This window comes from Cibotium barometz, chromosome 6, assembly GCF_041138505.1.
Source record: "Cibotium barometz isolate CiBa-2024 chromosome 6, ASM4113850v1, whole genome shotgun sequence".
NCBI classification, from domain to species: Eukaryota; Viridiplantae; Streptophyta; class Polypodiopsida; order Cyatheales; family Cibotiaceae; genus Cibotium; species Cibotium barometz.
Window position 1 is genome coordinate 11,876,788 of NC_141051.1, and position 13,355 is coordinate 11,890,142.

The following is a 13,355-nucleotide window of genomic DNA, read 5'->3' on the forward strand; positions in this document are numbered from 1 at the left end:
AATGAGTGGCCTTTCAAAACATAGTTGTAATTTGCAATAGAGAAATAATAGCATGGATCAAAGAGATGAGAGATAGATTGCTAAACCCAGTGGATTAAGTCCATAGTATGCGTTAATTTGCTTAGTTTGCAAGAAGAGGAGTAAGCATTTAGAAGAGGGTCTCCCATTTCACCTTCACAAACAATACAATCTCCTACTTTTTAGTTACTTACAGAATATAGTTGGTAATCTTTTTTTGTCATGCAATAGAATGTAAGTTGTTCAAGATTCCTTAACAGTTAAATCTGTTTAGAATGAGGCCTCATTGTTGACTTTGTCACATAGATTTTTTGTTAAAACCATTAGAGATTTTAGAATATGAGGATCAATTGTCTCACCAATACTATAGACAAGAAAGACAACTGAGATGACAAAATATGCTCCTGATATATGGAGACCGTGTAGCAATTGTTCCCTCTTTGGTCATGTTCATTAAATCCACAACATGATTTTTGCGTACTAAGTTCTCTAAAGGCAAATGACAAATACTCATAAACCATTATTTTAGGTGCATATTATTAGTATTGTTCTTTCTTTCTTTTGCCTTTGAACCTTTCTACTTTACATTCTTCCACAACATCTCCACTTCTAACATAAAGACAATTGAAATGCACATGATACATGGAGTTTTTGAATGGTGAACTCTTGATCAGGCCCAAGGACATACTAAATGTATGAACCATGTTAGGTTTCTCCATTTTTGAGGCCCATATTAACATTGATCCTCTTGTTTTTGTCAAGAAAACAAAAGGAGAAAGAAAGTAAATTTACAAAATGGAAATTCCATACTTACATGGTTGAAATTGAGATGGAGGTAGAACTGAAGAAAGCTAAGAGGAATAATGTTCTTTGCTTATACACTTGCATTAGCTTTCGAGTCTTCTTTTTTAAAGTGCTGCGGTTGGGCAAGTACCATGTACAATAAGTGTGAATTCCACAATGAACAATGATTGGCATGTATGTACTGTTCATTGGTTTTGAGCATTAACTACTAGGGCCAACAAGGTGGGAGGGGGGGTACTTATTTGTTACAGAAATTATTGTTGTTCTCTTGGTATCAGGACAAGACTAGGATATGTTCTAGGTTATAATGAGTATTGGTAGCACAATCCCATGGGAGCTCTGTGCGGAATACCTTTTCGCCTTTTTGGGTTTCTATGAGCTGGAGGAGGGGGGATCAGATTGTATAATAAATTTGGGGTTTGTTGGTGGTGCAAGGTTGGCCTCTTTTCACACTGGTCATTGTGGTGATAGTATACAACCCTCGAGTTAATGTAATCGTGACTAGGTCGAAAAGGATCCACCGGTTGCATGTCCTTAGATTGGTGGCTTAAACCTGATGGCTCTTCCGCCTTTGATGATTTGGGGGGTTGAGGAAATAATGTCATGTCCCCATATTTCTTAATTCCTGCAAGCTGATAAATCCAAACTTTAGTCCGGTTATCAAGAGATAATTCATCTCATAATTATTGATTCCTTTCCCCATATTGAAAAGAATGTAAAGGCTGTTGCTTCTCACATACGCTAACTTTATAAGATTTTGAGGTATACACATTTGCAGTAAACAAAGATAACTGCATAATGCATTTGATTAAATAGAATGAACAGCGCACTCCCCATGAATCATGCTCATCGAAAAGTGTTCCATAACCACAATAATGGAGACAGTTGCCCCTTCTGATAACCGGTCCCCCTACCTACTCACAATGAAAAAGATCTGGGTGATCGATGATGTACATATATATCCCGATATAATTTGCTGCAATAATGCATGCAATACCAACCACTCAACTGAAACAAAGATCTTGCTGTAGTAGTGTGATTAGCTATAGTTAAGATTGCGTGTCTTGTAGCTAATTATGCTTTACAAATCCATCTCTACTTTGCTGCATTATATGTATCAATATAGCACATGCTATTGCAATCAGCCATGCATTGCATATATCTATCACTGGTGTTGACTGGATATGCACGGATTAACTGGTCTAGGCTTACTATTATATCATACTATGATGGATGGTGGATTCTGCAGTCCACCGATAATGAATTGAAATTGAGCTGATGATTGATGTTTGCATTGCAGAAATCGATGCTTACCTATGATTATTGCATGTATGGACCAGCTAGATGACGTATGCAAATGGTGCGATTCGATTAATTATTGCAGTAATTAATCAGCGCTTTTACAGCACATGCGAATGCAATCAATCAGTTGCAAATAGATGATTTTGCATATGTGAATTAAATAATTTATATATGTTAATAATGCGATTATCTAGATAAATAAGTGTGTAGGTTGTTGTATAATCATTTGAATAGATAGTACACCTTGCAGCCAAGGGAGCAGTAGCGGAAGGTGTCGCCGAGACTGCGGCCACAGATGTGGCAGTTGTTGGTGACGCCTTTGCCCTGGCGGGGCTGCGGCCTACCGCGTATGAACACAACCCGGGCGCTGTTGATGATGTAGGTCTGAATGCCCGACAGATCAAGCGCCCTCTGGATCTCCGCCACGCGAATCACATCGTGATATGATGATCTCCTTATCTGCATACGTTATTACATGCAGAATTGTGCATGATCAGCATTAATAAATCGTCTTCATTATATAGTTATCATCGATTCTGCAAAGTTTATGCAAAAACTACTCATCATCGCTTATACGTCGTAGATACCTCCATAATTTGTGCAGTACCAATCAGTATACTTATTCTTAATCAAGTTATTTAGCTATATATTTATATTTAAATCAATTCGCGCAGCATTAGATTGTAGGGCGATCGATGGATGCAGTAATTAATAATTGGCACTAATCAATTCAGATCTTCGGCATATTTAATGTACATAATCAAGCTGCATTGATCATCACTCCATTAAGCTGCATTGATCATCACTCCATTAAAACCAATGTGATAATTCACCATTAATTGTTAGGCTAGATTTGGGGGAAAAAAAACCTACATTATTGTGCCAAATTCGGATCATCACACCTTATATGACAGCTATGGTATGGTAGTTAAGAGTGCACTAGTTATTATAATGCTTGGTTTAAAGGGGACCTGAACGACAGGGTGGTGCTTGTGGGTTGAGGGTCGGCAAGAGGGGCAGAATGCAGTACTCCCCACACACTCCAGGCAGAACTGGTTGCACTCGGCTTTGCTTGTTTCTGATGCATGAGTAGAGCAAGGGGCAAAGAAATGTGTGTTTAGCAAGGGCTCCAACCAAGGGGGGGCTCCTACAACATGGTGGTACTGTTGAGGCTTTGCTTCTTCAAGCAATACCTCATCGCCGGCCTGAACATGCATTAACATTGGATTAAGAAAAGAAGAAGATCACTAATTAGAAACAGCAAAAGAAGAAGTTGAAGCAAGATGCTATGCACTACGAGAGACAGGAGGAGGAAGGGAATTAAGGGAGAGGGAGGAAGGGAGGGAGGCAACTGCTAAGTAAAGGCAGACGTGAACCTGATACATGATGAGTTATGGCAAATAATCACACCTATCATAGATTGCAAATCAAAGCTATGTGTGCACATCTAATATGATGGTGGATGGCAAGTAATTACACCTATCATAGATGGCAAAACAAACTAGGAAAAAAATGCGGCATGATCTAGACTTAGGTGGACACACACACCCCCCCCCCCCCAAAAAAAAAATAAAATAAATCAAAGACCCAACAATTGCAAATAAAACCTATGTTGTAATGGAAAATTAAATCCATGATATATGGCAAATCAAACCTACAATTGTACGGCTATATAGGTATATATATATATATATGAGGCCATGTAATAAAGAATTGGGGGGGGGGGGGCTAGAGTTGCGATGTCAATGTCATGGGATGGGGGCCCTAAGCACGCAGGAAGCTAGTAATAGGGGTGGTTGGACTTCGCTTTTAGGTTGTTTGAAGGGGCCATCGGCCGAGCTGGACAAAACTCGTGTTATTGTCGTCCCAAGATCCGCCAAAATTTGGCCGTCCGCCTCGGCCGGTTGGCATTTCACATTGTTTTTCGTTATTACCCAATTATTGGACTCCGGCATTCCCTTTTCTTTCTTCCTCTCGAAATCAACCCAACGCTTCCACCACACTCTTGTCATCCATTTGAGAGGAACACTACTAGTATGTATAATACATTGAGGCAAGGCTAATACCTTTGGGGGGGGAGCAAAAATTCAGAAGCTCAAAGTAGTGGACAATTACACCAAGATGAAGCCTAGGAAAACAAACAAATCTACACATACGTCATCTAGAAATATTCGAGTTTTTTTAAGGAGCTTAGAGTAGCAGTTTTGTTCAATTAGTATATTGAATAATTTCCTCAATCTTCAAACTTTAGTGAAAATAAATAATCCTTCTTGAGGACGATAGATGCCAAATGGGATGCAACAACACAACTTGGAGCACATGCACATGCCCATGTGCATGTGTTTGCAAATGCATTCCCACATGCACTCACACAAGAAGTGTTCCATGAGATCATTTGATATGACATGATCTACCTCTAGCCACCACCACATAACTTTGATATAAGTGTCTAGTGCAAGGTAAACCTTCTTTTTACATAATATGAGCTTAAGAAATTCTCATTCCTCGTCACATAATTTATCCCTTCCTCTACTACACCTCAAGGTTGTCCCTTGGTGCTTCTTCACTCATCATCATTCTAAACCCTTTTTGTCTTTTCCACACCTACCCCTTCCTTACCTCTTTACCTAACCTTACGCATGTTCAATGCATACCTCTCAACATGATATCTACATTTAAATTCTTTAAGATGCTTTTAGACCTACCATCAAATCTTACTACTACTGGAACAGGGAACACATATTTTTTTAAATCAAATGGTCACCATTCATAGAGCCACATGAGTGCCCAAAGTATCACATATGTGCTTACCAAGTCAAAACACAATTTTATTCAAATCCTTTCATAACCTAATATACTTTAACCACTTTAAAGAAAACAATTGGATTGCCTTCAGTTATGCATCTAAGACATGGTACAATCAAATATCGAAGTGTCAAGTGCGAGATGATCTCATCACTCAACTTAGAAAAATAAATAGCCTTTTCATATATTGATGTGTTAAATCTTACTTACTTTTTAGTAAACATAGTTAGCAAGTTAGCCCCATGGTGGAGAGATAGATAGAGAGAGAGAGAGAGAGAGAGAGAGAGAGAGAGAGAGAGAGAGAGAGAGAGAGAGATGATAATGATGATGATGATGAGTTTAATGTGCATATATAAAGAGTACGATAGCAAACATGATAAAAAGTAAAAAAACGTTTAACTACTTTGATCCACTTGTCATGTTTTTTCTTGAGAAACTAATGGTGTAGATTGAGCACAAACTCAGTGGCTGGTGAACTCTTTATGCTTTTCCCAAAGTACATATATTATATGCAACAAAAGCATAAGATCAATCACCATCACAATAGTGTTTTTCATGTACTTCTTTCTAGGGCATTATCTCCCATACTTTTTGTTACATAATTCTTGTTCGAGGTTTCATCATCGTCTGATGCTATACATATGCATTACCACATAATTATCATGTATTTCTCTCCTTGTCAATGTGACTTTGTTTATTCAAACACAGAAAACAATGACAATGCAACCAAATCCCTTCTTTGTCTTTGAAATCTCTCTCTCTCTCTCACACACACACACACACACACACACACACACACACACAAATTGATGCATGTACATGAATTCTTTAGTGAACCTAAAACTATGTGCATCCCCCATTAAAGGTCTCTATGTACATCATTTATGCTTGTACAAGTGTTATTTAAGAAAGCGAGCTTCATGCACAAAAAATGAAGAACCTTTTGATATTTTGTAAAATCTCCCTTTTTCTCTCTTTCAAAACAATGGAAAGCCTATAAAAGAATATTTTTCTTGTAATGAAAATATATAAAGGCACATTAATTGTTTATGTAGTCAACAACATGGGCAAGATCAAGCCACCTTGTGAACACTTCATGTCTCAAGTGCCACAACCCATGTCAAAAGTTTAGAGAAATATAAACTATGAGATTCAACTTTGTTCATGCAAGGTCTTCACGTGGAGTCTAGAGAGTCTATAGAGGCAGATCCATGTAGGTAATCAAAGTTGGATGATTACTATATTATTATCAAGTTTAAAAGACTCAAGGGGTAATGCTTTTCTTTCTTTTTTTTTTCAATATGAAAAAACATATTGCACTAAAGAAACCAAGTGATATTTCTCTTAAAAGGAATTTGCATAAATTGTATAATCTCAATTATGTACTCTCTCTCTCTCTCTCTCTCACACACACACACACGCGCGCGTGCACACACACACACACACACAACCATACACTTCAAAGGTATAATATTCTTTGTTTTCTCTTTACACCACCTAGAACAGAATTACTAGCCTTGGAACAAGAGTAGAGCCCATTATATTAAAGACCAAAAATACCTTTATGTACAAAAAGAAGTCTATCTTCTACCCATCAAAATCTAAAGCAAAGATCACCTTTCCTAAGATATGATGACTAAGTGTTAACATATCTTAAATTTGATAAATCTTGCAAGCTATGCTACGTGCTACAATTGGAAAAAAATTTCTAAATTATGTGGTGTTTAAAAATATAGCTTTGTTATCTCTTTATTATTTCTTTTTTGTCTAGTGGAATAATAAAGATCTAGGAATATTAAAGAGACAACAAAGCTATATTTTTAGACACCACATAATAGTTAATTGTTAGTGCTTAATTCCATGAGGCTCTACAAGTTTTTGTGTTTTAATATAGACTCTAAATGTATAATTGATTAGAATAGCTAATTGTAGAGTGCACTTTTCAATGAAAGCTAGATTGTATAAGTTTATATAGAATATTTTAAGGTTTTTTTTTAAATTTACTATCTTCACTTGAAAAAATTCTTTTACAATGATTTAATGAAAAAATAGAATGGGAAAACTTTTAATATTTTGGTCTCAAATCAAAGTTTGAAATGTGTAGACTAGTTTAAATACCAAGTTTGTCAAAATCTTTTTGTAATGCATAAGTTATGGCTTGAGCAAGTTACCTAATATATATAGAAAATTTCCATGAACTTCACAATAAAAAGGTACACCCAATCATGATTTTTTCATAACCTTTGATTTGCAGATGAAAAACATTATGTCTTCAATTAGTGGACACATATTTATAGGTGTAGGTGAACATAGTTCTAGCCATGAGAGAGTGAGTGGAAGGAGTAAAGCCATGGTGAATTGGTGCATAGACATGGATGTATGGAAGAGAGAGAGAGAGAGAGAGAGAGAGAGAGAGAGAGAGAGAGAGAGAGAGAGAGAGAGGGAGGGAGAGAGAGAGAGAGAGAGAGAGAGAGAGAGAGAGAGAGAGAGAGATGATGTCACAAAAAAGAAGAGAGAGAGACTCCATATAGCACAATAATGATGTATTATGATGATACTTTACAATGATTTATATAGGTACCAAGTCCTTATTTCATGTTCTTTTAATAGGAGGTTCACAGACTACTAAACTTTGAAAATATCCAATGGGCCCCCCTCGGAGTGAAAGAGTGTCATCTAAGAGGGAGACCTTCAATATGATGATTTTTAGGCTCTAAACTACAATCATGTGATACAAAAGAACATAAATGCCTACATCAGTCTCTCCATAGACAAACCCCTTGGCTTTAAGTAGGGAAAGTAAGATAAGATGGAGCCAAGCCTTTTATAGAAACAAGGCTTATAAAAAAGACATCAAAAAAATTCATTTAGATCTTGGGGGATATCATGGGCAGAGAGACCTTGACTCATACATAACTAGAAGGTGATTTTGGAAATTGGAAGAACTCCCCGCGCTAGTGCAATGTCAATGAAGATATTCTTTTGATCTCGTTGGGCCAAGCGGTTGACACCACCTAGGCCATTGTTTTAGGCTCATGGGCCAAGATAGAATACCCATTAAAGATCGATTTGGAATTTGTAATGAAGAGTCCCCAAATTTTTGTTGATGGAGCATGCCCAATTTGATATATAAATCTTTCTTATAAAAAAGCCCTAAAAATTTATCAGTATAGGTTCTTCAATTTGATGATTTTAACCACATTTGAGAAAAGCCATGAATTCTTAATGGTGTAGAATCCATAATTAGGGGCTCGAAGAGCTTTAAATTGTTAACTCTTTTAAATATTATCTTTTGTGAGTGATAATCGAGTAGGTTGTTGGGTGAAAAATAAGCTAGGCATCTTGGTTGGTGGGCAGCTATATCTTACAACTTTACCACCATGATGGTTAGGAGGCACTTAACCACAACTCTTGGTTTAAAGTGGTAACCACCCTAGTGGTTGAAAAGCAACAAACTAGCTTATCTAGTTGTGTTAATGCTAGTTGCCATTTTGTACCACCATGCTAATTGTGCCATTGGGTTGGTTGTGCCACTTTGACCCATTTTTGACTTGTGGTTCCATGGGATTGGTAGTTATAGGCTGCAAGTAATTAAAGTGACAACCAATAACCACTCAGTTTGATAGCAACCTAGTATGATCCTGGTGGTACAATAAGATCGATGTGACTATTAGCTACTTATGACTTAATGATAATTAAGCACATATAAATATGCACCATTAATTCCATTCAGAATAAATACAAATGTAGACAAAATAAGATATATATAAAATATTATGATAGCACACTAGGGTCAAAAGGAACCCCTCCCCACCCCTACTTGAGATACTTTTATTATCCAAGTAGCTACTCAAGTACAAGCATGAGGGTACCAATATAGTTAGTAGATTCCAAACAACAAAAAAGTTAAGCAAATAAACTTGGAGTGTTCATGTTTTTGGGATAGGTGATGATTGATAGAATCCACCCCTAGGATTATTTGGCACTTATGTTGAGGGGAAGTAGCATGATAAGTTGGCTACTTCGCGGGGCAGTTTGGACAAAAGTGGGACATTTTTGAGCTTCTTGAATCCGTGTCCGGGGTATCTCGGGCAAGTTAAAGTGTATTGATCACACATTGCCAAACTACCATAGTCACATATCTTGCTCGAGATATGTGAAGGCCACATAGATCGGGGAAGAATTGCCATGCTATATCTTGGGGTGAGATACATGGCACCATGACTGGGTAATCTAGTTAGCATCTCAATGTATCTTGAGTGAGATAGGTGGAGTTGTTGAATAGATTGCCCGGTCATGGTGAGATATGATAAATGTTTCTCAGGTGAGATATGATAAATGAGAAAATATTTCTCAGGCAAGATACATAAATTGAGTTAATACCTCAGGTGAGATAATAATATTAATGATTTTATCTCCGGTGAGTTATTAATATAAAACGATTGTATCTCGACCGAGATATGAAAATAAATTATCGTATCTTGGGCGAGATATTGAAATGAAAAAAGAAAAATGTGTCAAAATTTGAATATTATGTATCTCGGATGCAATATTAAAAATGAAAAAAGCTTGAGAGAATATCAATATTATGTATCTCGACCAAGAAAGTGGAAATGGAAAAAAAGCTCTAGTGACAAATTGATTAGCTAGAAAGTATCCCCTCTAAAGATTTATATTAAATATTATCTCGGGTGAGATAATATCAATGTTGGTGGGCCATGTATCTCGTCCGAGATATCAGTGCCCTAAAATTCCCAAATATTTCACATTCTTCATGAGTCTCTATATCTTGCCCGAGTCATTGTCCTGCCGTATGTGTTTTCTCGATTGAGATATTGAATAGCTGTTGTTGCCTTTGGCTGTGCTCACAACGTATTCACCGAGAGCTATGGAGAAAGAGTGGTCCTATTGCCCAAGTAGCCCCATCCTTTTATCTTATCTTTTTCTGTTTCCACACTTTTAGGAGTGCCACAAATGTACACACTGCTCTTGAATTTTTTGATACAAAATGAATGCATGCCTCTTCTTTGACGCTTGTAAACTTCTCAATATGGCACATCAAAAGGTGTTTTTCATTTCATTTATTAATTTCTTTCCTCGGAGCTGTTGAAATCTGTGCAATTAAAGTACGTTTCATTAGAGTACGTTTTAATGGGTCTACTCTTTCAAAAAATTCCTCTCTCACAATTTAGAAAGAGGATTTATGCTCTTTGCGGTCGACCCACCACTGGCCATGGTGTAGGTCAGCTTTAAGACCAGGACAAGAGGCATGGTGAGCAGGCTAGGTGTCTCCTCCTTGCACTTCAAACACCTCAGGGGATTGGAGATGCTCCCCTTTGCTACAATGCATGAGCTAGGTGTACAGATCGGTCACTAGCTCCATGCCACAGAGTCTATTCGACACGTCGTGGCTCTCTTGTCAAAGCTGACCACTAGCACGATATTCTCCCAAACTTCTAGAGTAATTCAATTATGATGTGTATTTCTACATTGGGGAGTTATCCACAAACATTTTATCTTGTTTATGTAGGGTCCCACACCATTTCATGCCCATGATTCTACTTCAAGCTAGGCCGAGGAGAGAGTTGGGGGCAGCATCACCTTTACCAGCACCCCCTAGCCATGTGAGAACATTGTTTAAATCAGTTTCCCATTTCTCAAGTATTCTTTCTTGTATTTGTCTTAATAATGATCACTTTCATGTTTTAGGATGCCAAGCTAGATGATTTGCGTTGACAGGTATCACAGCTCACTTTGGAGTTACGAGAGAAGGACCAGGAGATTGAGCGCTAGAGACACTTGGACCGTGAGGTGGACCTAGAGCAATGGATCACATACTACTGTGCAAAACACTATATGAGGGAGTGCACTAGATTTGGAAAAGATGCAGCCTATCATGTGATGCCGACGAGCATTGCGATTTATCCCCTTCCAACAGACTCTTTGGTTGCAAGACCACGTGCGTGTAAGATCCCTGTTCCCACCGAGCAACGGATTCGGGGTACTGGCAGCGGAAGTAGCGCTTCTCGCGCGGGACAGGGGTCCCACACTCAGGGCCTCGCCCACGGATATCCGGATAAGAGACTAATCCGTCGGTTGTTCCAAAACCGAACCCGGAAAAACTTCCTTTACCGGAAAGCACGGGCGATTCCACCAGGATAACTTTTTACTCTAACGTAGTCAAGATCATTTCTGATCGAGATGATCCGATTACATCTATAAGATACTTAGTCAGTTCAAGGAAGAAACTTGCACTTGGATCATTGGGATCAACGCTTTTTTCCCCATTCAAGAGGCACAGCCGTTGATTCCTATCCATAGAACAGTTTCTGTCCGGGATTTATTATTATTTTTTTCTATCGTAAAAACAAAAGTTTGAGTCTCGATTTACGGATCCATCAGTCCAGCCTAACCCCATCCAATCCCATGGGTTAGCCAACCGCCCAACCACTGTAGTGATGGGATCCAATTAAAAATTTGGTTAGGTTTTGTCCCGGGTACCAAGGAAAAGAGTTCCAAGGCCCCCTAGCCGGATGTTCATGCAAAATAAAACTAGTCACACCACTCACACACCCAATATGAAATTGCCTTTTTCAACCAGATTCAACCAGTTTAAAACAATCCTTTAATAAAACCATAGTATCATTGATCACCATCTTCCAATTTATCCAATTGATTCTTAATTCCCATCATTCCTTCATCAGAGTATCTATGGCATCATTGGCAACTAGAACGCTCAGGAGCCGTTTCGATAGTTCCTAGCCCATAATACTTGGCAATATAATCACTTAACAAGATGGACTCTCATTGAAGATCAGCAAGATCAACCAACAGATCCATATAAGGAGCCATGGACTCATCCATTGAAGACCAGCAAGGTCAATCAACCAGATCCATGCTCGATTTCAGAAAACAACTCCAACTCTGTTCCAATATCTTCCTCGACGCACGCGTGGGTATCCTAGGCAACCCAGAGCCCGAGCACCGTATGGTCAGCACCCTCTAGGATCCTTCGCAGGTAACCTAGCGCTTCACGCATAGGCCGCTTCCTTGGCCCCTCATCCACCGTACCGGAAGCTCACCATTTTAATCGCACCGAGGCTGGTCAAGACCTCGGCCGACCTTGCTACGCGAGACGTCCTTCATTGACTCCCCGTCAGCAGTTGCAACTTTACCATCACGACTTTAATCACAAGACGGTCAAAATGCTCCCCCCAGCATTCTTGACATAAAACAATCATTTACAAACAGCATTTACAAACAGTATTTACAAACAGTTTACAACACAATTTCTATTTTAACTTTCATTTTTCCACATTATCCTTCATCAATCTACATTACTTATTCCATATTCCATTTATATGTATACTCATCCCATCACATCATTTCTATCTCATCACTTCAGATTCCCTCACATCGCATATCGTATATTCACATCCATACATCCACATCTATATGCATACATTCACATCTACATGCATACATCTACATCTCTATGCATACATCCACATCCACATTCACATTCACCTCCATACATCTACATCTACATGCATACATCCACATCTCCATTCACATCTACATCTATACATCTACATCTACATGCATCCATCCACCTCCACATCCACATCTACATCTATACATCTACATCTACATGCATACATCCATATCTCCATTCCCATCTACATCTATACATCTACATCTACATGCATCCATCTACCTCCACATCCACATCTACATCTATACATCTACATCTACATGTATACATCCACATCCACAGCTATACATCTACATCTACATGCATACATCCACATCTCCATTCACACCTACATCTATACATCTACATCTACATGCATCCATCCACCTCCACATCCACATCTACATCTATACATCTACATCTACATGCATACATCCATATCTCCATTCCCATCTACATCTATACATCTACATCTACATGCATCCATCTACCTCCACATCCACATCTACATCTATACATCTACATCTACATGTATACATCCACATCCACAGCTATACATCTACATCTACATGCATACATCCACATCTCCATTCACATCTACATCTATACATCTACATCTACATGCATCCATCCACCTCCACATCCACATCTACATCTATACATCTACATCTACATGCAAACATCCACATCTCCATGCATAATAAAATTCTTTTAATTAATCTAGGATGATAGTTCCTAGAATATGGTAGGAAGTCCTCTTTTTATGCTTTGAATGAATTTATTTTATGCGTGATTTCTATAAAAATTTTGCCATAGCTCCGCTACTATGACTGATAAATCTCAATTTTTTTTCTAAGGGATAAAGCTCATTATTAAAGAAATAATTAGAATGGTCTCTAATTGGATCATCAATCCATAATGGTCTCTAATTGGATCATTAAGAAAACAATTA

The 13,355-nt window shown here is 38.1% G+C and overlaps 1 protein-coding gene across 2 annotated transcripts; it reads right to left on the reverse strand.

Moving 5' to 3' along the window:
• Positions 1–864: 864 nt before the first annotated feature.
• LOC147637403 (protein RGF1 INDUCIBLE TRANSCRIPTION FACTOR 1-like) lies at positions 865–3,656 on the reverse strand. 2 transcript variants are annotated; one of them, XM_086799196.1, is made up of 4 exons: positions 3,501–3,656; positions 3,096–3,329; positions 2,368–2,583; positions 865–1,454 (listed from the first exon to the last, which is right to left on the reverse strand). In XM_086799196.1, the coding sequence occupies exons 1-4, from the start codon at positions 3,507–3,509 to the stop codon at positions 1,125–1,127; spliced, it is 789 nt and encodes a 262-aa protein (XP_086655322.1). In that variant the 5' UTR covers positions 3,510–3,656; the 3' UTR covers positions 865–1,124. The 2 variants fall into 2 exon arrangements, with proteins under 2 accessions (XP_086655322.1, XP_086655321.1); XM_086799195.1 differs by lacking the exon at positions 3,501–3,656 and having other exon boundaries at positions 3,096–3,494.
• Between the last annotated feature and the right edge of the window lie 9,699 nt (positions 3,657–13,355).